The sequence below is a fragment of the Planococcus citri genome, chromosome 2 (assembly GCF_950023065.1).
Source record: "Planococcus citri chromosome 2, ihPlaCitr1.1, whole genome shotgun sequence".
Classification (NCBI taxonomy): Eukaryota; Metazoa; Arthropoda; class Insecta; order Hemiptera; family Pseudococcidae; genus Planococcus; species Planococcus citri.
In genome coordinates this window covers 73,015,583-73,037,158 of record NC_088678.1, presented here as the reverse complement: position 1 = coordinate 73,037,158, position 21,576 = coordinate 73,015,583, and the positions used below count along the sequence as shown (strand labels likewise).

General features: G+C 35.6%; 1 protein-coding gene across 1 annotated transcript; it reads left to right on the top strand.

Annotated features, from left to right (window-relative positions):
• The first annotated feature begins 1,038 nt into the window (after positions 1 to 1,038).
• LOC135837662 (fatty acid synthase-like) lies at positions 1,039 to 18,954 on the top strand. The gene is made up of 37 exons (XM_065353015.1): positions 1,039 to 1,272; positions 1,394 to 1,531; positions 1,621 to 1,794; positions 1,861 to 2,055; positions 2,136 to 2,374; positions 2,472 to 2,702; positions 2,779 to 2,976; positions 3,058 to 3,189; positions 3,257 to 3,487; positions 3,569 to 3,758; positions 8,792 to 9,021; positions 9,099 to 9,403; positions 9,492 to 9,747; positions 9,825 to 9,933; positions 10,014 to 10,280; positions 10,350 to 10,529; positions 10,608 to 10,759; positions 10,837 to 11,001; positions 11,094 to 11,237; positions 11,316 to 11,471; positions 11,551 to 11,753; positions 12,040 to 12,279; positions 12,363 to 12,486; positions 12,552 to 12,725; positions 12,814 to 12,993; positions 13,922 to 14,120; positions 14,233 to 14,413; positions 14,496 to 14,641; positions 14,867 to 15,114; positions 15,193 to 15,517; positions 15,663 to 15,812; positions 15,891 to 16,085; positions 16,154 to 16,303; positions 17,701 to 17,822; positions 17,911 to 18,165; positions 18,256 to 18,498; positions 18,645 to 18,954. Exons 1-37 carry the CDS (start codon positions 1,119 to 1,121, stop codon positions 18,753 to 18,755), a joined length of 7,092 nt encoding a protein of 2,363 aa, XP_065209087.1. The 5' UTR covers positions 1,039 to 1,118; the 3' UTR covers positions 18,756 to 18,954.
• The last annotated feature ends 2,622 nt before the right edge of the window (positions 18,955 to 21,576 follow it).

The window sequence follows — 21,576 nt, the reverse complement described above, 5'->3', positions numbered from 1 at the left end:
TTCAACAAGCAGGTTTTAGACAAACGAAGCCATTACAGGCAAATTATGTTACTTCAAGCAAATACCATAGGTACATACAAGGTCGTGTTTGGTAAATTGCACATTTTTTTTTTTTTAGAAATTTTCCATTTATACGCTAATTTATGTTTACTATAAGCTATTAAAAATAAGTAGTTCATCAAATTAAATTAGACACACATGAACCAGACAAGCTGGTAAGCCATATCGTTTACTTTGAAAAAATTTCACTATTCGTATCTTTACAGAAATTTCGTATAAGTATGCAATGCATAATGATGACGTGGATTTTCTTAGTACCTATATCACTACATTGATTTCATCATGGAATTGTACATTTATTCGAAGAGGTGGAATTTTCAAAAAAAAAAAAAAAAAAGAATATCGCAGGTATTTCACTCCGGTTGCTATCTAAGCCATTTTTCAAAAAATGGGTAGCTGAAATTTGGTGTAAACCTTTATTTCGAACGGTTCTGGAGCCTCCAGCAAATCTTCGGTTTGCCCAGTTTTTGTAAAGAAAAAAATCGAAGATTTCTAATTTCACTGAAATTGAAATACATGAGGTATATTTCGAGTTGATATTAGCTTTATAGGTAATAGCTGGTCAATCCTTTCCACCAATCACTGGGTAATATAATAATAAGGAAAGAGAACGCTATGTAAGTCAGTGCCATGTCCATTACACCAACTCATTAGACTATTAATAAGTTAATACGTTGAAATTTAAAAAAAAACAAACCGATGATTCGACGTAATACCGAGAAATTACACAAACATGCACCTATTTTACATTCAAATTCTTCTTCCAGCAGAGCTAAATCGTTACTTAACATAAAATTGCATTTAGTGAAATTTCTTATACACTAAACTCACACAAACACTGTACCTTAATTGTTGTATTAGAACAAGACAAAGTAAAAACATTCCAACCAATTTTGAATTTTAATTGCGAAGAAATTTACATACTCATTTTATTATTATCTATGATATACTTAAATTCCAGGAAATTCTGCTCCACAACCTCATTTTACAACTAACAACACCAGAAATAACATCATAGTTTCATTTCGGCTCTGTTTGTGTTAAATTCTGCATGCACAATGGCAACACGACGCGACGATGTTTACAACTCGGATGATATTGTTATATCTGGAATTTCTGGAGTATTCCCGAACAGTGAAAATGTCCAAGAGTTCAAAGAGAATTTACTGTCAGGAACAGATATGGTTTCTGTAGTTCACAGATACGGTGCCAGTAAGTTTATGATACGCCAACGAATTTTTCTTATTAACTGAATACTATTCTTTTCGAGAAGAAAAAAACAAACAAACAAACATATGTATAATTCGATGACTAAATAGGAATTTTTTTCAAGGTGTAACAATGGGATCAGTAAAAACGATCGATCGTTTCGATCACACGTTTTTCCACGTCACTCATCAGCAAGCTGAAGGTATGACCGTCGCCTCGAGGATACTTCTTGAGAAAACGTTCGAAGCAATTTTGGATGCAGGTACATACAATTTGCTACATCTTACGATCTGAAATCCGTCCGAAAAAAATCAATAGAAATGCAATCAAACAATAATTTTCTGTGCAAAGGTTACAATCCGCAGCAAATAAAAGGTAAAAATATAGCAGTTCTTTGCGGAATTTGGGATGGCAGCGATGAGGGTGATCCAGCTCGAGAAACCAAAATTGGAGATCACAACGTTGCCGTGCAAAGAGGCCAATTCACAGCCGCCAACAGGATTTCAAATTATTTGGATTTGCATGGTAACAGACCATTTAAAATAACATATTATTTTTTTCAACGAACTTTAACGTATTTTATAAAAACAGGACCTAGTTGTGGAGTGAACACGGCATGTTCATCGTCCATGTACGCTTTGGACATGGCCATTAAATACATTCAATGCGGCCAATGTGAAGCAGCCATTGTGTGTGCACCAAATTTTTGTTTTTCCACCCAAGAGTATATGAAGACTGCTGTATTACTAAGTTCAGCAGGACATTCTAGACCCTTTGACGTCACTGGTAAGATATTTTTATATCAAATCTACGCAGAATCCTGCAACATTGACTAAATTCATCACTTATGAATTACAATTTTGCAGCTGATGGTTATATCAGAAGCGAAGGAGTGGTGAGCATTTTTTTACAAAAAAGAACGCATGCGAAAAGGGTTTACGCCAATATCATTCATTCGACAACCAACTGCGATGGATTCAAAATGGAAGGATTCGCGTATCCTTCCATCACTCAACAAAAACAGCTCTACGAACAATTCTACAAACAGATCAACATCAATCCGCAATCGATCTCGTACTTGGAAGCTCATGGTACAGGAACGCCGGTAAAAATGATGAAAATACATTCTAATCAAATGTACCTAACAGATACATTCAAGGACAAAAATTCAACTTCAACTTGATACTTGTAAAAATTCTTAGGTCGGAGATCTCGTAGAAGGCACATCAATTGAAGAGTTTTTCTGCGAAGGACGAAAAACTCCACTGAAAATTGGATCCGTTAAATCGAATATGGGCCATACTGAATCAGCTGCCGCATTATGCGGAATTGTCAAATTAATCATATCTTTCGAAAGTGGCCTAATTCCACCGAATTTACACTTCAATAATCCTAATCCAGACATCAAAGGTCTGCGCAATGGGAAACTTGAAGTATGGAACACGTCAAGTACATAGATCATTAGACGGAATCTTATTGATAGATCATAATTTTGTACCCATTTTAAAGATCGTAACAAAACCAACGCCACTGGAAGGAAAATATTTCGCCTTAAATTCATTTGGTGCAGGAGGAGCTAATGGACATATTCTACTTACACCTCATCAAAAAATAAAAAAATCCAGAGAATCCAACAGCGAAACGATACCAATAATAGTAGCAGTTTCAGGACGTTCTGAAGAAGCTGTAGATTGTATTTTGAATGATGTAAGGCTTCAAGCTTGTTTACGTCTTCTCCCCCTATTGAAATTAATAATTATCAACAATTTATTCTTGATTTAAAACCAGATTGAAAAGAATTACGAAGATGAAGAATACGTGGCCTTGCTACATGAAATTTTCAGCGATGATATCAGCGGTCATATGCAAAGAGGATATATTATTTTACACAAAGACTCTCCTCACACAAAATCCAAAACAGTAAGAATTCCTCGAAAGTAAATTTCTCAAATGACGAACTCCCATCTCAACCGTATAACAATTTCAGTTGTTTTCCGGTGATAAACGACCCGTATGGTTTATCTTATCTGGTATGGGATCACAATGGCCAACAATGGGAAAATCATTAATGAATCTGCCCATATTTGCTGAATCAATACGCAAATGTCACGAAATACTGCGAACGAAAAGAATCGATTTGATTCAAATAATTACAGACGATGATGCGAAAATTTTCGATTACATTTTAAACTCGTTTGTAGGAATTGCAGCTATTCAAGTACTTTCTGTGATTCTTTTCTAAAATTTTCAGAATTTCAAATACGTGAAACCGTTTAATGTTGTGCTTATTTCACTACAGATTGCATTATTGGATACTTTGAAAGCAATTGGTATTGAACCTGATGGAATAATCGGCCATTCCCACGGAGAATTAGCATGTGGATATGCAGACAATTGCTTCACGGCTGAACAAGTGATGCTGGCAGCTTATTTTCGTGGCTTGGAGTCGGTGGAAACTGAATTAGTTCATGGCACGATGGCTGCAGTTGGTAAAATATTTTGGTTTACGTCACATTCATAACCAGCGAAATGTGATTCAGGAATTCAATTTGTCAGACATTTTTTGGACGAGAAAAATTCAATTTGCCATTGAACCAAATTTTTTGAATAAAAGGCTCAATTTTGAGCTTAAAATCCTTCAACACTGCGAAAAAAAGTTTTAATGATTTTCTACATAAATTTCAACTGACACTGATAGATCACATGATACCTTTATTACATAAATCAAAAAAATTATGACCCAATGACTGTTGCGCCCAAAAATTTTCAAAAATGCCCAAATTACATTTTTTTTTGAAATAGGTATATCTATATATAGCCGCATACAGGTAAACTCATAACGTTTTGTATAAACAGCAATCTCAAGACCCCTCTGTAACTTCGTTGCTGTGCATACGCTCGACGCGTCACCCCATAGGCCTGATAGTACTCGATGTTAGGCCGCGTTATATTCGTTAACTTGATTTTTGGGTCACCTGTGGAAAGGTATTTCATTGCCAGAACATCAATTTTTCAGAAAAGCTTTTTTTTAAAAGTCTCATACGTCTCTGTTTTTTACAAATGCTTTTTTAACAAAGCATCCTACAGAAAAATAACCAGCTCTGAGCAGAAAGGAAATTTAATTCTCTACAATTTCCTTCATTGCATTTTTTTCCTAGGGTGCATACTTTTCCCATAAAATCAATGTTTAGATTGAAAAACACGAAAATTTGGACCTGTGTAATCAACTTAAAATTAAAATTCAGCAGTCAAAAATTTATTTTAGACGATTTTTGACCACGCCATGTGAAAGAGGAGACCTTCAACCACCAAAATCACCAAAAAGAACGTAAAAAACGTAAAAAATGATTCTTGGCAATAAAAACCTTTTCCTCATATCCTCATACCTGTTAATTAGGCTATGTACTCATTTGAAAATTGAGTCAAAAGTGAAATTGTATAAACAGCAATCTCACGTCCCTGCTCAAACTTTGCCAGTAGACTCCCCACACCTTGTAGATTCATATGGCACCTCATCGAAAAGTCACGTCCTAAAAAGGTTACGAGTTTGTCAAAACGTTATGAGTTTGCTGGTTAATCTAGAAAAAAGTTACGAGTTTACCCCCTAGAATATTTATATCTATATCTATATATTAATAGTATGACCGAATTCTTATGACACTGAGATCTCAGCAACGGCTGAACCGATTTTGCTCAGTGACCTCTCAAAAAATAGCTTTTGAACTGTAGATGTGTAGGTTTTTATCAAAAGTTCTAAAAGTTGCACCGTAAAGCTCAAAAAAGCTCAATAATTGATTTTTGCTAATACATAGCGCATTTGATGTATACAGAGAAGTACGTACATTATACCTTGAAAGAGCACCAAAAGAAGTCAAATGTCGAAGAAAAGAGTTTACAAAAAAGTTGTGCCATAAAGCTCAAAAAAGCTCAATAATTCATTTTGGCCTATACCTAGCACATTTGAGGAGGTGGATAGCAAAACGCAATAACGCCATTTTTGATTTTTTTGGGAAATTAGGAAAAATTGTCAGGAGGGGAAGGGTGGGGGTCGAGTTCCAAAATTGGTGTCAAATGAAAGGGGAGGGTGCCACAAATAAAATTTCCACTCAATTTCAAAATTTCGGTCACCTGGGTAAGCACAGCGAGGAAAAGAAAAAAAAGTTATTGCGTTTTGAACGCAAATTTTTTTTTTGGTGTTTTTCTGCAAAAACACGTATTTTTTATTTGAAAAAATTGAAAAATTATAGAAAAGAACTATGTTTAATCGAGAATTTTCGATAAAAAACAATTAAGAAACTGGAATGCGAAATTCAAATGCTTCCTGTGCGTGATATGGCATTCAGAGAGTGGCAACGAAAGCACCATTTTTTTTAGTAACTCCTACCCAACGAGTTTCAGTACCTACCCGATGAAAAAAAAACAGTGTTACCATATCTGCGCAACTGAAATGTGTAAAAAGTAGTGGAGTTATTGCGTTTTGCAAACAAAATCTGATTTTTTAATGCATTTAGCTCTAAAATCAAACTTGTTTTCCTCGATTGCGCTATGATATTCAACTGATGGACAAAATCTGACACCGGGAATGGATTCCCCGTTGAATTTTACATAAGGATAGATATCTAACTCAATTTTCGTAATTTTGGAGTTATTGCGTTTTGCTATCCACCTCCTCATTTGATGTATACAGAGAAGTATGTATATTATACCTAGTAGAGGTGAAAACTGTTACGGTTACGCTACCCGCTTACCGGTATCTGGTTAAAATACCGGCTAAACCCGCTAGTGGTTGTATCGGGTTGATTCGGATATAGATAGTAGCGTATAGCGAGTACAACCCGAAAGTTTTCGCACTTGGTCTGCGCACGCACCCCAAAATTTGATAATGCGTAAGTGGGAGGAGTTACGCTTCGACACCTGTCGTTCGTATGTGTGATTGACATTTGACATGATTGATGACAATGATGATGTCATGCCGGTACACCAGCTACGCATTCAATGCGCTACTAGTTATATCCTGAACTGGTGCGACATTTTTTCAATTCGCTACCCGCTACTACCGAGTAGCGAGAATTTACGATACGGATACGATAGTTACCCGCTGTCAGCGAGTACCGTTTTCAGCTCTAATACCTAGAAAGAGCATCAAAAGAAGTGGAATGTTGAAGAAAAAAGTCAACAAAAATAGTTGCGCTGTAAAGCTCAAAAAAGCCCAATATTCATCAAAAAGCTTATAGCATGACCAAATTCTTTTGACTCTGAGATCTCAGCAACGGCTGAACCGATTTTGCTCAGTGACCTCTCAAAAAATAGCTTTTGAACCGTAGATATGCAGGTTTTTATCAAAAGTTCTAAAAGTTGCACCATGAAGCTCAAAAAAGCTCAATAATTGAGTTTTGCCTGTACTTAGCGCATTTGATTTATACAGAGAAGTACGTATATTATACCTTGAAAAAGCACCTAAAGAAGAAAAAGTTTACAGAAAAGTTGCACCATAAGCTCAAAAAAGCTCAATAATTGATTTTAACCAATACACAGTCCATTTGGCATGTACAAAGAAGTACGTATATTATATCTTGAAAGAGCATCAAAAGAAGTGGGATGTTGAAGAAAAAAGTAAACAAAAATAGTTGTGCTGTAAAGCTCAAAAAAGCTCAATATTCGTCAAAAAGCTCAATAATTGATTTTCGCCTAAGTTTTGAAGAAAGCTTTGAGCCTAAACATTTGTACCTACACTTCTTCAATCTTTGAAATCAATCGATTGTATGTATGTAGTTTCAATCATCATTGTAAAAAGCTTAAAAAGCTGACGTTGGTACACTTTTTCAACCTTTGAAATTTATCGATTGTCGCTTCATTCGACATGGAACTTCTTTTGTTGGGGGGGGGGGGGGGGAATTAGGTAACCTTTGAAATCAATTGATTGTAGTTTCATTCGACATGGAACTTTTTTTGGTGGGGGGGAGTGAAAAATAAGGTAGGTATAAGTATTGTAATTCTAAAAAGTATGTAATTTACAATTGTAGTTTGGAACTTTGTTTTTTAGGGGGGGGGGTGTGACAAATAAGGAGGGTATAGTTAAAGTTCGAAAACGATCAATTATATGTATTTTCAATATTCGACATGGAACTTTGGGGGGGGGGGGTGATCAATCTTCATTGAAAAAAGCTGATGTTGGTACACTTTTTCAACCTTTGAAATTGATCGATTGCAGTTTCATTCGACATGGAACTTTTTTTGGTGCGGGGGGGGGGGTGAAATATAAGGAGGGTATGGTTAAAGTTTGAAATTGATCAATTACATATATGTATTTCGATTGTAGTTTCATTCCATATGGAACTCTTTTTTGGTTGGGGGGAGGGTGAAAAATAAGGTAGGTATAATTAAAGTAATTTTAAAAAGTATGTAATTTACAATTGTAGTTTGGAACTTTCTTTTGTGTGAGGGGGGGATGAAAAATAAGGAGGATACTGTTAAAGTTTGAAATCGATCAATTATATGTATTTTAAATATTCAACATGGAACTTTGGGGGGGGGGTGATCAATCTCCATTGTAAAAATCTGATGTTAGTACACTTTTTCAACCTTTGAAATCGATCGATTGTAGTTTCATTCGACATAGAACTTTTTTTGGGAAGGGGGGTGAAAAATAAGGAGGGTATAGTTAAAGTTTTAAATTGATCAATTATATGTATTTACAATCTCCATCGTAAAAAGCTGACGTTGGTACACTTTTTCAACATTTCAACCTTTGAAATCGATTGATTGAGTTTCATTCGACATGGAACTTTTTTTGTTTGGGGGGGGGGGAGATGAAAAATAAGGTAGGTATGATTAAAGTAATTCTTGGAATAAAATCAACACCTTATCAGTATAGATCAATATTCACAGCAAAACCGCAATAATAAATTCAAATCAGTAAAATGCCCACCTAATCACCATAGATCGCTGCAAACCTGGGATAAAAAATGTCACTTCCTCTCCCTTGAGTGTTAATTTTCATTGCACTCCTCAAATTAGTTGAAAACGACATTTTTTGTGAAATTGTTCGATTTTTGTCATGTACCTATACTTAATACGTACTTATGTCATTTATTCGCAATCCTTTTAAGGTAAAATATTACTTAACTGTCACCAATCATCTCCATACTTATTTTTACATCGTTCCTTCCAATTCTATTTTTCATAATTCTTATGTACTGTCTTCAATTCTTCATAAAACATTCTTACAAGACAATATCCAATTATTTTTACTTATGAATCCGTTCAAAGGTAGCGCATTTATGCGCGATCTTACCGAGTGTCTAGTAATATTCAAATTTCTCGCAAAAGTTGATCCCGTTTCGATAAATCGTACAAAAATTTTCCAAAAATTTCAAAAAACATGCCTCATTTTTTAATAACTTTGCAACAGTTTATGTTCACTCAAAATTGGAGAGTGCGGAAATGCGGTCATATTTTGGATTTTTTCAAAGCATGACTAATTTTTTCACAAAATTTTCAAGAAAAACGTGCGTATTTACAGGAGAAGGTTATGAAACTATGAAAAATCTTGTCCCAGCCGGAATCGAAATCGCTTGTCACAATTCTCTGAACAGCTGCACAATATCTGGCCCAACTTTGATAATGGAACCATTTATCGAACAGCTGACAGAAAAAAAAATATTTGTTCGAAAAGTTAACACAGCTAACATTGCATACCACAGTCGCTGCATTGCTCCACTGGGTCAAAAATTCGTTTCGCATTTGAAAAAGGTAAGATCAAGTTACGGATTCGTCTACTTCTTCGAGAAATACTCGTACTAGTTCATCATATTCCTATTGCAATCTAGATCATCCCCGAGCCAAAACTTCGTTCAGAAAAATGGATCTGTACTTCTGCTCCGGAGCAAGAATGGGATATGAAAAGAGTAAAATACTCTTCGGCCGAATATCACGCCCATAATTTACAGAATCCAGTATTATTTGAAGAGGGTTGTCGTCATATCCCTTCTAATGCGATAACTATTGAAATAGCTCCTCACGGTATCCTGAATACCATACTCGAACGTTCTCTACCGAAAACCGTATCAAATATACCATTAACGATAAAAAATCATAAAAATGAAATCGAATTTTTCTTCAACTCGTTAGGAAAGTAAGTATCCACCTACTGTACTTAGGCAACGTTGCAACAAAAATGCAACTTCAGGTCTTTTTTAATCAAAAAAATTATACTTCTGCAGACTATACGAAGCAGGATGCGTTCCTAAGTTGGGTGCGTTGTACCCGCCTGTAGAATTTCCAGTCAGCAGATCAACTCCGATGATTTCACCACTGATCAAATGGCAACATGATGAGCAATGGTCAGTGGGCAGACTAACCGACGAAGAGTTAATCACTGAACGAAATTTTGTCATACGATCGAGTAATGATGAGTACGAGTTCATTAAAGATCACGTTATAGATGGCAGAAATCTGTACCCTGGATTAGGATACCTGGTTTGTTGACTAACTGTGAAAATAAATGATCTTCTATAGGTACGAAATAAGTATAAACGTGGATTTTATTTTTTCAGTGGCTAGTTCTAGAAACATTTTCCACCATTCATGGAAAGAAACCCACAAAGATACCAGTGACTTTCGAAAATGTTCGTTTCGAACGAGCAACCAATGTACCAGAGAAAGGTTACACAGATTTCATCGGCATTTAAAACAGATCCAAACAAGAAACTGTCCTTCTTCTAAATCTTTGAAAATCGTTTCAGATGTGCTCAAATTTCACGTAACAATTCAAATTGGTACTAAGAGTTTTGAAGTGAGCGAAAGCGGCGCGACCGTAGCCTCGGGAACAATACGAATACTCGAAAACATTGATAAAGAATCAGAAAGTACTACATTGACCAAAGATAAGGTCATGGTTTCAAGTTCAGGCTATGACTTTTTAAGCACGAGCGATTTCTACAAAGAATTAAGACTTCGAGGATACCAATACAAAGGAGTATTCAAAAAGGTGGTTAGGGCGAACTATGATGGTGAGTGACGTCATCGACAGCAGGTCTAAGAAATTCTTAGGTAAATATGTACCTAAATTTGTATCTCAGGCACATATGGCGAGGTACAATGGTACGATAATTTTATTAGTTTCATGGACACTATGGCCCAACTGCAACTATTGAGCATTGACACTCGCGAACTTCTCATACCAACTTTCATACAGAAAATCGTCATCGATTTTGAGAAACACTTTCAAATACTACAGTCATTGGACGAGACAACCCGCAGTACGCGTTCTTTGATAATCAAGTTTCCATCGAATTGAAATCGCGTCAATTTAATAAATATACCTACTCGTATTCCAGCACTACCTGTCCATTTCCATCCCGTCCATCGTCACATTAGCTCCGGTGGCATTCAAATGTGGGATTTTCGCTGCTCTACAATCTCTCGTCAAAGAAGTCTAGCAGAACCGGTGTTGGAAAATTATCAATTTATACCTTACACCAGCGAAGAGGTATGCAATCCATTACAACTTCGATGCGATATGATATTTTCAATCGTTCGTCATTTGAAAAAGAAATTTTAAAATAGGAAACTGATCAGAATGAGGTGATTCGACTATGCGTATACATAGTACTGCAAAACACGATGGAATTTCAAATAAAAACGTATGAATTACTCGATCCTCATTACACTGCTGAAGATGTTGTTTCATCTGCAATTATGGAAGCATTGAATGATAAACCCTTAATCCAGGTTCGTCATTGCTTCTCAATGAATATTTTGTCGCACAAACATTCTATCCAAAGAATTTCTAGTTTCACGTACTTAGACGATAACGTTTTTAGGGAAATATCAACATCTTATTACCAAACTCCGATCAAGAATCTGCCATTCAGATCCAACATGAGATTGTCACATCAAATGATAAATTACCCAGCGATAAAAGTGCTGCTTTGATAGCTTTATCAAACATTCAGAGAAAACATGAGGTATGTGTAGCCAATAAGACATTATGAGTGCATCTTAATAGATTATTCAGCCATAAAAGTGATCATTCTTGTTTTCAGGAACTAGAAAACATACTCAATGCCTTGAAAGATAATGGATACCTCATCACGAAAGAAACAATCGGCCAAAATTTCAAGATTTATGAGAATTTAGGATTTAATGTTTGCTTCAGCCGTAAAATCAACGCAACAACGCAAATTCTACTCTTGAACAAAGTTCGTACACAATTGTACAATTGAATATTATTCATTCATACAGTAATGCTATCTCTTGGATACTGATGGTAATTTACAGTTGAAGGAAAACAAGGTAACGTTTAAAGGGATCAAAGTTCATGGTGATTCGTTTGCTTGGGTATCAAACATTCAAAATGAACTGAAGACAATCGACTCCAAAAGAAATGAAAAATTGGTCATTTATGCCGAAAAAGATCCGGAAAATGGAATAATAGGATTTTCAAATTGTATCAGAAGAGAAGATGTCGGAAAAGATCTAAGGTACGTAGTTCTCTTAGACTTACAAGAACTGAAATGAAAATATACACGAATACCAACCCCTACCTTTTTCGGCCTAAACTTGCTTTGTTTGTTCACAAAACATATGGAATCTGCGAAATTCCAACATTTTGAATTCGTTTTTCCTTCTTCTGGTCTTCAGTTTGCATTTTGAAATCAAAATTATCAAGGAAATTAACCCTACCTCTACGAGTACTCTCAGACCAAAACTTTCACTGTTTGAGTGATTAGCTGGAATTAATTTCACGTCCAATTTTGAAATTCAAAGGTTTGTTTTCGTGATGGATCCAAAGGCGGAGAAGTTTTCGTTGGAAAGCTCATTCTACAGATTGCAATTAGGAAAAAATTTATCACAAAACGTTTACAAAAACGGACACTGGGGTTGCTACACTCATGTGAAAACACACCCGGTTCAAGAAATTGATGCTGCCCATGCATTTTGCGCGGTGGAAGAACGAGGCAATTTGTCATCAATTAAATGGGTCGAAGGATCTCTGACTCCACAAACGTAACATATCCATTTTTCCAGAACAAATTCGTAGACTTCGAGATACTGACCATTACTTCCGTGCATTCATTCCATAACCGCAGGTATCGAAACTCCAAATCAAATCTGGCATACGTTTATTACAGTAGTCTTAATTTCCGAGACATCATGTTAGCCAGTGGAAAAATATCTACAATGGATGCATCCATGCATGATCGTCTATCAGAGGTAGGTATTTCATGGGCAAGCCAGACTTGGCATATAGGAAACTAATTCAATTAATTTGCTTATAGTGCTATACTGGTATAGAATTTTCGGGTAGATATGAAACTGGAACGCGTATTATGGGAGCAGTGCCGAAGGAAGCTATTGCAACAATGGTTGAAATAACTCCTAGTATGACATGGAAAGTACCAGATCATATAACTTTAGAAGAAGCAGCCACTATCCCAGTAGTATACCTCACGGTAATTTCTAAAACATCGAAATATTTCAGAATTAAATTAAAGCTCATTCAAAACTTGCCTTATTTATTTTCTTTGGAATACACTGCAGGTTGTTTACGCTTTGTTTTTCAAAATGAATTTGAAACCAGGATCTTCCGTACTTATACACGCAGGCAGTGGTGGAATTGGACAAGCGGCCATTAACATATGCCTTCATTACAACTGCACTATTTTCACAACCGTTGGTAGCTCAGAAAAAGTGAAATTCATCAGGAAAACATTTCCTCAAGTATAGAATGAAATTTCATATCTTATAACCAAGTGACAGAAACTTCGAGTGAATTAAAGCTCCGTGGGTACTCTTAGAAGAAAAACATGAGTGCTCGAAGAGGGAGAATTTTTGAAAAAATCATAAGACATTTTGAAAAAAAAACAGACCCTTCGACAAAGGCAAAAAATAAGATCGTTTTGGGAACATGATTTAAAACAGGACTTTTCTGATACAATACGAGACAGAAAAGAGAGCTTTTTGACAAATTTGGCAAAAAAAAAATTTAGCAGTATGGTAATTTTGGGAAAATTGACGCTTAGATAATTTTGCTACGAATGAGACCTTTTTCGTCATTTTGACGAGAAACAGGATTTTTTGACAAGGCAGAAAAAGGAACTTTTTCTGAAATTTCAAGCAAAACACACAGCACTGACAATTTTTTCAAAAAACGTGACTTTTTATACTACAATTAGGACATTATGACAACTACAAAAACCCAAGATCTTTTACGATAAACTTCGGCGAAAAAACATAAAATTTGGCAAAATATGGGACCTTTTCTGACTAAATTGATTTAAAAGAAATTTGTTGGCATGGACAAAAAAATGACTTTTATGGCATTTCAGACAAAAAATAGACTTTTTGATGATTATGGTAAGAAAGAAGACTTTTTTCATTTTATCAAAACACAGTAATTATTTGGAAACTTTTAAAAAACAGACTTCATACAGGCACTTTTTCTTACAAAGAAGGGAATACATTTTTTCAAAACAGGTTAGGAAAAGATCCACATCCTACCCCCTCCATCCCCTGAAATAGCGTCTCCTGCGCTGAATTTTTTTCTGAGAGGCTTTCAACTCAAAATGAAGGTCTTCACTGAATTTGGACGCAATCCTTCAACATTTTTTTCGCGTTCCACTCTTAAGAAATACATTCTGTTGCGCAGATTCCTGAAAGCCATATTGGTAACTCAAGAAATACCACTTTTCTAAAATTAATAATGGAACAGACGAATGGTCGCGGGGTTGATGTAGTTCTCAACAGTCTATCTGAAGAGAAACTTCAAGCTTCAATAAAATGTTTGGCTGATAGTGGATATTTCCTGGAAATTGGAAAATTTGACATGATCAAAAACAATTCTCTAGGTAGGTATTTTAAAACAAACACGCACAATCACAACATATCTAATGCCGAGAAGGGCACAATGAAGCATATTTTACGGTGTTGACATTTGATAACCGAATGATTTTTTTTTAGAATTGAGGCATTTTTTGAAGAACATATCTTTCCATAGTGTGCAGTTAGATCTCATCATGCGAACTGACATCAAACTATTAAGTGACGTCCGAGACAGGATGCAAACCATACTCAATCAAGGAATAATCAAACCAATAAAAAGAATCGTTTTTCAAGCCAATGAAGTAGAATCAGCTTTCAGGTAACTAGGTTCCAACAAAAAATCGACCTCTCTATCTATTATTGTGAAAAAACATTGAAACAGTTTTTTCGACCATCTTCAGATATATGGCAGCCGGAAAACACATGGGAAAAGTTTTGATAAAAATAAGAAATGAAGAGAACGACCTTAAAGCTAGACCAACCTTAAAATACATGAAAGCTAAACCTCGAGTTCTTTGCTCGGAAAGCAGTTCGTATATTATAGTAGGTTCGTGTAAACGCTGAATGTTGACCATCTTCATAAAACTATTCATAATCCAGCACATTACACCACAGTATGAGAAATAGCTTTTGAATAATATACCTAATAAGTGAAACTTCAGTTGCTAAAAAATACACCTAGTGAGAAGTGTTTCATCATGCAGCAAAGGGAGCGAATTGTTTATTGTAAATGTGCAAAAAGTAAGAGAACACCACATTCGTATCATTTCAGGAGGTTTGGGAGGATTCGGTTTGGAATTAGCCGATTGGTTGGTTGTACGAGGAGCTCGTAATATTGTACTGAGTTCTCGGACTGGAATAAAAAATGGTTACCAATCGTATCGAATAAAACTATGGCAGTCGTATGGTGTCAACGTTAGAATCTTCACAGAAGACGTTACCAAAGAATCAGGAGTAAGGAATTTACTCCAAACAGCCATTTCCTTAGGACTAGTAGAGGGAATATTCAATCTCGCTGTGGTAAGTATCTTTTATCTCAGCTAATAATTCACTTAATCAGCTTTGAATATTGTTTTCAAAAATCACATGGTTATGTAGATCCTCAAAGATGATGATGTTGCAAAACAAACCGAAGAACATTTTATCATTAGCAATGGGCCGAAGACAATTGCAACGAAACATCTGGATGTTTTGAGCAGAAAAATGTGCCCGCATTTGAAACATTTCGTCGTATTTTCTAGCGCAGCTTGTGGTCTAGGTAATCAATGCCAAACCAACTATGGTTACGCTAATTCTGCAATGGAAAGGATATGTGAACGCAGATTTGCAGATAAGTTACCAGCATTGGCAGTACAGTGGGGTGCCATCGATGATGTAGGTATCGTTGCCGAATATGCAGAACAAAATATTCCATTTGCTATAAGTAAGATGATGTCTCAGCATTCGATAATTTTTATATTCTTCTGGGTATCCCAGTTTGACTGAACAAAACAAATTTGGAATCGATCTCAAACTGGGATATCTCCAGCAACAAACTTGAGTGATCAAAGAAAAATCTCGAATTACAGTCGGAACACTGAAACAAAAACTCAGATCTTGTTTGGAGATATTGAATTTATTCATGAAAGAAGCGTCCAGTCCCATTGTAAGCAGTATTGTAGTAGCTGAGAAACGTTATTTGGATTCAAATATCGTCAACACTGTAGCAAATATTCTAGGTAGGTATAAGTTATCATCGATTATCCATCTTAATTTTCAAAACTAATGTGATTTTCACCAATCTTGATGCATTTCAGGTATTAAAGACCTCAAGAAAATCAATCAGACATGGACATTACCTGAACTAGGAATGGATTCCATAATAGCTATTGAACTGAAACAAATTCTTGATTCTGAATTCAACCTAATCTTCAGTCCCAAAGATTTACAAAACATGACTTTTGTTAAATTGAATAAGATGAAGGAGGAAAAAGAACGTAGACCAAAATCTGGTAATTTTTCAACACTGAATCATGAAAGTTTACCTGGACCAATTAATCATCAAGTACTTCTCACGCAGATGTCAAAGTGAAATCACACATTCAAATATTTATGGATGAAATGCTTTCAAACAAGTGGATTCGTCGAATACCATTCGAAACAAACGATGAAGAAAATGAAATTCTATTCGATGAGAAGCCAACAGTATTCATGTTCCCTGGAGTAGAAGGTAATAACTCGGGAGAAAAAGCCCTTGAAATAGAATGTGACTGGCACTTTGTTAGGCGGACTTGAAAATTAAGTTTTTTTTTTGCTAAAATGTCAGAAAAGACTTATTTTGGGTTTTCGGAGTTGTACAATCGAGATGCAAAGCCTAGAAAAGAAACCCCCAATTTTCAAAATTTTTTGGGTGCAAAAAATTATCTCACAGGTTGATGGTGAATACTCATGCTTCCTGAGTGTGATTTTTGGTTCTTTAAGTGGCACACTTTGAACCCCAGTGCATACATTTTTCAGCCATTTATAATCACACTTGAGGGCACTAGAGTTCAATACGCAACCATCGGAAAGAGGGGAATAATGTCAAAGAAAACATATGACCCTAGACATTTTGAGAATTGGGGATATCGCGCCCCTCCCGTATAACCGCTATACGAGGGCTGATCAAAATGTTATTGGACAATCCACATATTTTGGGTATAAAATAATGGTAGCGAGTTCGTGAACATACCGTTGGAAAGAGCAAACCTTCCTCTTTCCAACGAGATATAAAAAAATTATGTGCGTTGAAGGACACGCGAGCTAATCCGCTTTAAACGAACCTACCTCGAGACCAGTCTGCGAATTTTGGGTTTGTTGTTAAAGTAATGCGCGAGTTCGAAGTTCAACTGCGGTTGAATAAATCGTTTTTCAAATATTTTAATGTTATGAAAGCAGTGTATGGGAACTCTATTAAACGTGTGACAATGCATTTTCGGTTAAAAATTTTTTTTTAATGGTTTTGAAATTGTCGAAAACAATGAAAATGGTGGTTGGCCTGTCACATCTTGAAGTCCGGAAAACACAGGCTGAAATAATCCTGGCGAGTTCGTTAATATGTCGCTGGAAAGAGCAAACCTTCCTCTTTCCAACGAGATAAAAAAAAATTGTTTGCGTTGAAGGACACGCGAGCTAATCCGCTTCAAACGAACACATCCTCAAGACCAGTCTGCAAATTTTGTGATTGTTGCAATGTTGTCGTTTAGAGCAATGTGCGAGTTCGAAGTATTGCTCAAAAGGGGGAATGTTTTAAGGAGGATATTAATTTTGACTCCAATGTTCGCCGTAGACTTGTTAAATACAATTTTTGACCGCTTTTTGTACGTTTTTTTCACTAAATCAAAAATTCGCAGAACACACCTGAGGCACCTCCCTTTAAACCGCTACAGTTTGGGAACCCCTTCACATAGAAAATCCGTTGTACGCTTGTTTTGTAGAGGAAGGTTTGCTCTTTCCAACGGTATGTTTACGAACTCGCTACCATTATTTTAAACCCAAAATATGGGATTGTCCAATAACATTTTGATCAGCCCTCGTAATTCAAATTAGTACACATGTTACGACTACACATTTGGGAAAACATTACAGGACTGGCAATGACGATGGAACCATTGGCTAAACAACTACCTGGACAAAAGCTATGCTTTCAGTATTACTTCGGCGAAGTTGCAGATTTTCCGCTTACAAAGTTACCGGATTATTTTGCTGATGTGAATCTTGGATTTAACTTATAATTATACCCTTCACCCAGATCACAAGATTTACCGTCGATTAATATCATCGATTTTTTTTTTGCAGTACATCTTGAAAAATTTCAAGCACGACCGCGAATTCTACCTCATCGGACACAGTTTAGGAGGACTGATAGCTTTAGAAGTGGCTAATATTTTGGAAAAACGTGGAAAACGCGGATATCTATGCTTGATAGAATCTTCACCATCGCACTACAAACAAAAGCAGATCGCTAGGGGATCCCTTTCAAATGAACAAATACAGAATAGGGCTTGTGTAAACGTGATGCGAATATTATTACCGATAAAGGCTACAAAAGAAGTAAACACCTAATATATAGATTAGAAAACTTGAACAAAAATATTTTTAGTGAAACATTCGATCAATCATACATTGGCATAAATTTCACAGAATATTGAATTGTTAAATAACCAACGCGATTGGCAATCCAAAAAAAAGCTATGTTTCTCGTTGCTAGCATCAGTGCTGAATAATGATGAGAACATTTTGGGTCAATTACTCGACAGAATTTATAGTCAATTTAAAGCATTACTCGATTACGAACCTCCTCAGGTATTGTTAGAATCATCTTGCGAGCTAATCAGGTGTATCGAAGATCCAATCGATTCAGACGAAGCTTATAGCTTACCACAGGTACCTACATAAATATTTATTATATTTTCCGTTTATGAAATCGAAAGACGCGCGAGACATCTGATTTATACATTCACATCTCTTTCCACGCATTCTAGAATCTATTTATTTAGACTCAATCTAACTCTCGTCTTGTTATTTTTCAGTATTTCAAAAATCCCATCAAAATTAATAAAGTTGACGCTGATCACGTTTCTATACTACGTCATCCAGAAACTTCAAAAATTGTAATGGAATGCCCAATATGGAAAGAGTAATTCGATCATCGATTTTTCGAAGTCGATTCAACGTTTCAAATGTGCTCAACTGCTCATACTCAACACTCACAGTCATGGTACACCGAACTTCTTTGAGTGATGAATAAAGATGAAAATTGCAATAAAAAAATCTGTACATAAACCACATTTTGACGTCTAAATACATATAATGTCAATGAATAAAAAATACAACAAGGAATGAATGCACATTTCTTTTAGATATAAAAATCATTATAGGCACTCATTTTTAATCAAGTACGGGGGCACAAATTAAATGTTATAAAAAAATCCATGTGAACAAGACGCTCGCCTTGAAATTTTTTTAATAAAAGAAACAAGTTTAGAGAGTCACTAGGGGGCTCCACCCCCTGGGCCGCGGCCCCAACCCCCGGCTCGGGCACTCGCCTGCTCGTCCCTCAAGCTTCGCGAAAAATATGCGAAAAATACGAAAAAAAAAATTAAAAAATTCCTGAAAAATCAGAAAAAAGTCCTGAGCCCAATCTATGGCACTTGTAGAGCTGATTTTTTTTTTTTTTTTGATCTACAGCTTAACGTCTCTAGAATATTGGAAAAATATGTGGGGGCAAAAATTTCGAAATTATCTACTCGATAATACTCGATATAGCCGCAGCTGTTTATTGGAAATGAACAGTCAGACAGACAATTTGAATCAACCCTTAAAAAATGATAGACAATAGACGCGAAAGCAAAGCACGGAAGACAGACGGATTAATATCAACAATAATATCTGTTGATTTCACGCTTCATTGATTTGCATAAATCATAATCCTCCCATTGTAAGAATTCCGTTGTTGGAGGAGTGGGAGGTTTGTATGCGCACGCATGTCGCGTGATCGTGTCGGGTATAACAACGGCATGGCATCGGGATGCGTCGTCTGGTACATTTATGTTGGTGGTTGTGTGTATGCTTGTGTGGGTGCGTATAAGTACACGCATCGTCTTAACGGTTTTTTGGTTTAAGATGCCATAAAAAACGGTCAAAATCGCACAATCTGAGCAACTTTTTTCTAATCTGTTTTCACCATTTTACAGAGCATGAAATTTCGAACATTTCCCTCGTTGACAGTACCCATCTAGCATTTTTAGTTTTCGAGATAATTTAATTCAAATTTGGATTCAAAATAGTTCAAAAACTAAAAACCCCAGAGGGGTAATGTATAATCGAGGGAAATGTTCAGAATTTAATGCTCTTTAAAATGAGTTATTAACCACCTTTCTAGCTTTTTTCGTTCTTGATATATTTGAGAATAATCGAAAAAACGGAGAAAACAGCCCATTTAAACTCGAAATTTGGGCCCTTTAATTTCAAAATTTTTGCCCCTGCATATTTTTCCTATATTCTAGAGACGTTAAGCTGTCGATTAAAAAAAAAATCAGCTCTCTAGGTGCCATAGATCGGGTTCAGGACTTTTTTCCGATTTTTCGCGTATTTTTTAATTCATTTTTTTCGTATTTTTCGCGTATTTTTGGGGTATTTATTTTTCTTGCAGCTTTATAGGATAGATACCAATTATCAAAAAAAAAAATCTCGATATTTGCAAAAAAAAAAAACAAGAACAACCAAGATCTATCACGCCGATTTTCAAGATCCGATTTTCATTTTTCAACTTTTGAGATGAACTTTTGAAAAATTCCAAGGCTGATGGAAAACCAAAGAAGGCTGAAATTCATTTTTCTATTCTTGGCATTAGAAATAATCAAAACTTTAGAAAAACCAAGGTATTTTCGACCTTCCGAGTTAATTGGTGACGGTTTGAAAAAGCGCTGTAAATGAGCTGAAAATGATATTCAACTCCTATGATTTATGCCCGTTCAGATCTAAAATTCTTTCCAGTGATTATTTTTGAAAAAAACTTTACGGAACTTCTTTTTATTTTTAACGTGTTTGTTTATAATTTAGGGTAGTTGACGATACCTTCATTACTCGCCATCACTCCTGCTTTCAAAATTGTCGTGGTCTTCATCAACATTGAACATTAATTTATTGACCATTTTAAATTCAAATGATCACCAGATCACCACTTCCGCAATCGGAAGTGTCAAATTGGATCGTCAACAATGACGCACACATATCATGCATACAAAGTAAACGTACATTTTCATAATCATACTATGTACTAAGAAAATTCACGTCATCCCTTTAAATACGAAATTTCCGAGAAAATATGAATAATGAAAATTTTTCAAAGTAAACTGCATGACTTGACAACAAGATTTACGTCACAACTGCAAGCCACAAGTCATTCTAGAAGATTTTTGACAATCAGATATTATTCTGAATCACAAAAAGGGAGAAAAAAGTGACATTCACAATTACAAACCTATAACTTTAGGCCCAGCTTCATCACAGATTTTTTAAAAAACTGATTATAGAACCAGAATACGTACACAACTAAGTAATCCAACAACAAACAAAATAACAAGCAGGATTTTAAAAAAACTACTCAACAACTGACCACCTAAGAAAAAACTTTTTGGTACATATATTAACATTAGATAGAAACAACTACAAGTGAGAACGTTTGCAAAAATCCTTCACCCAATTTCGGGTATGGTCGGGCAAACGTGAAAATTCTATTATAATGATGCAAATGTAATGTTTCTCGCTTTCTCGCACATTTTTTAATAATTAATTCGCTCCAATTACTGCACAAAACTAATATAGATGAAAACGCGTCTCACATGTGTACTTTTTTATTAGGTAACATCGCAAAATTTTATTGCTTACTTAATAAGTTTCGAGCACACGGAAAAAAAAAAGTATAGGTAATTTTTATTATTTTAGCACAATAACCGGATC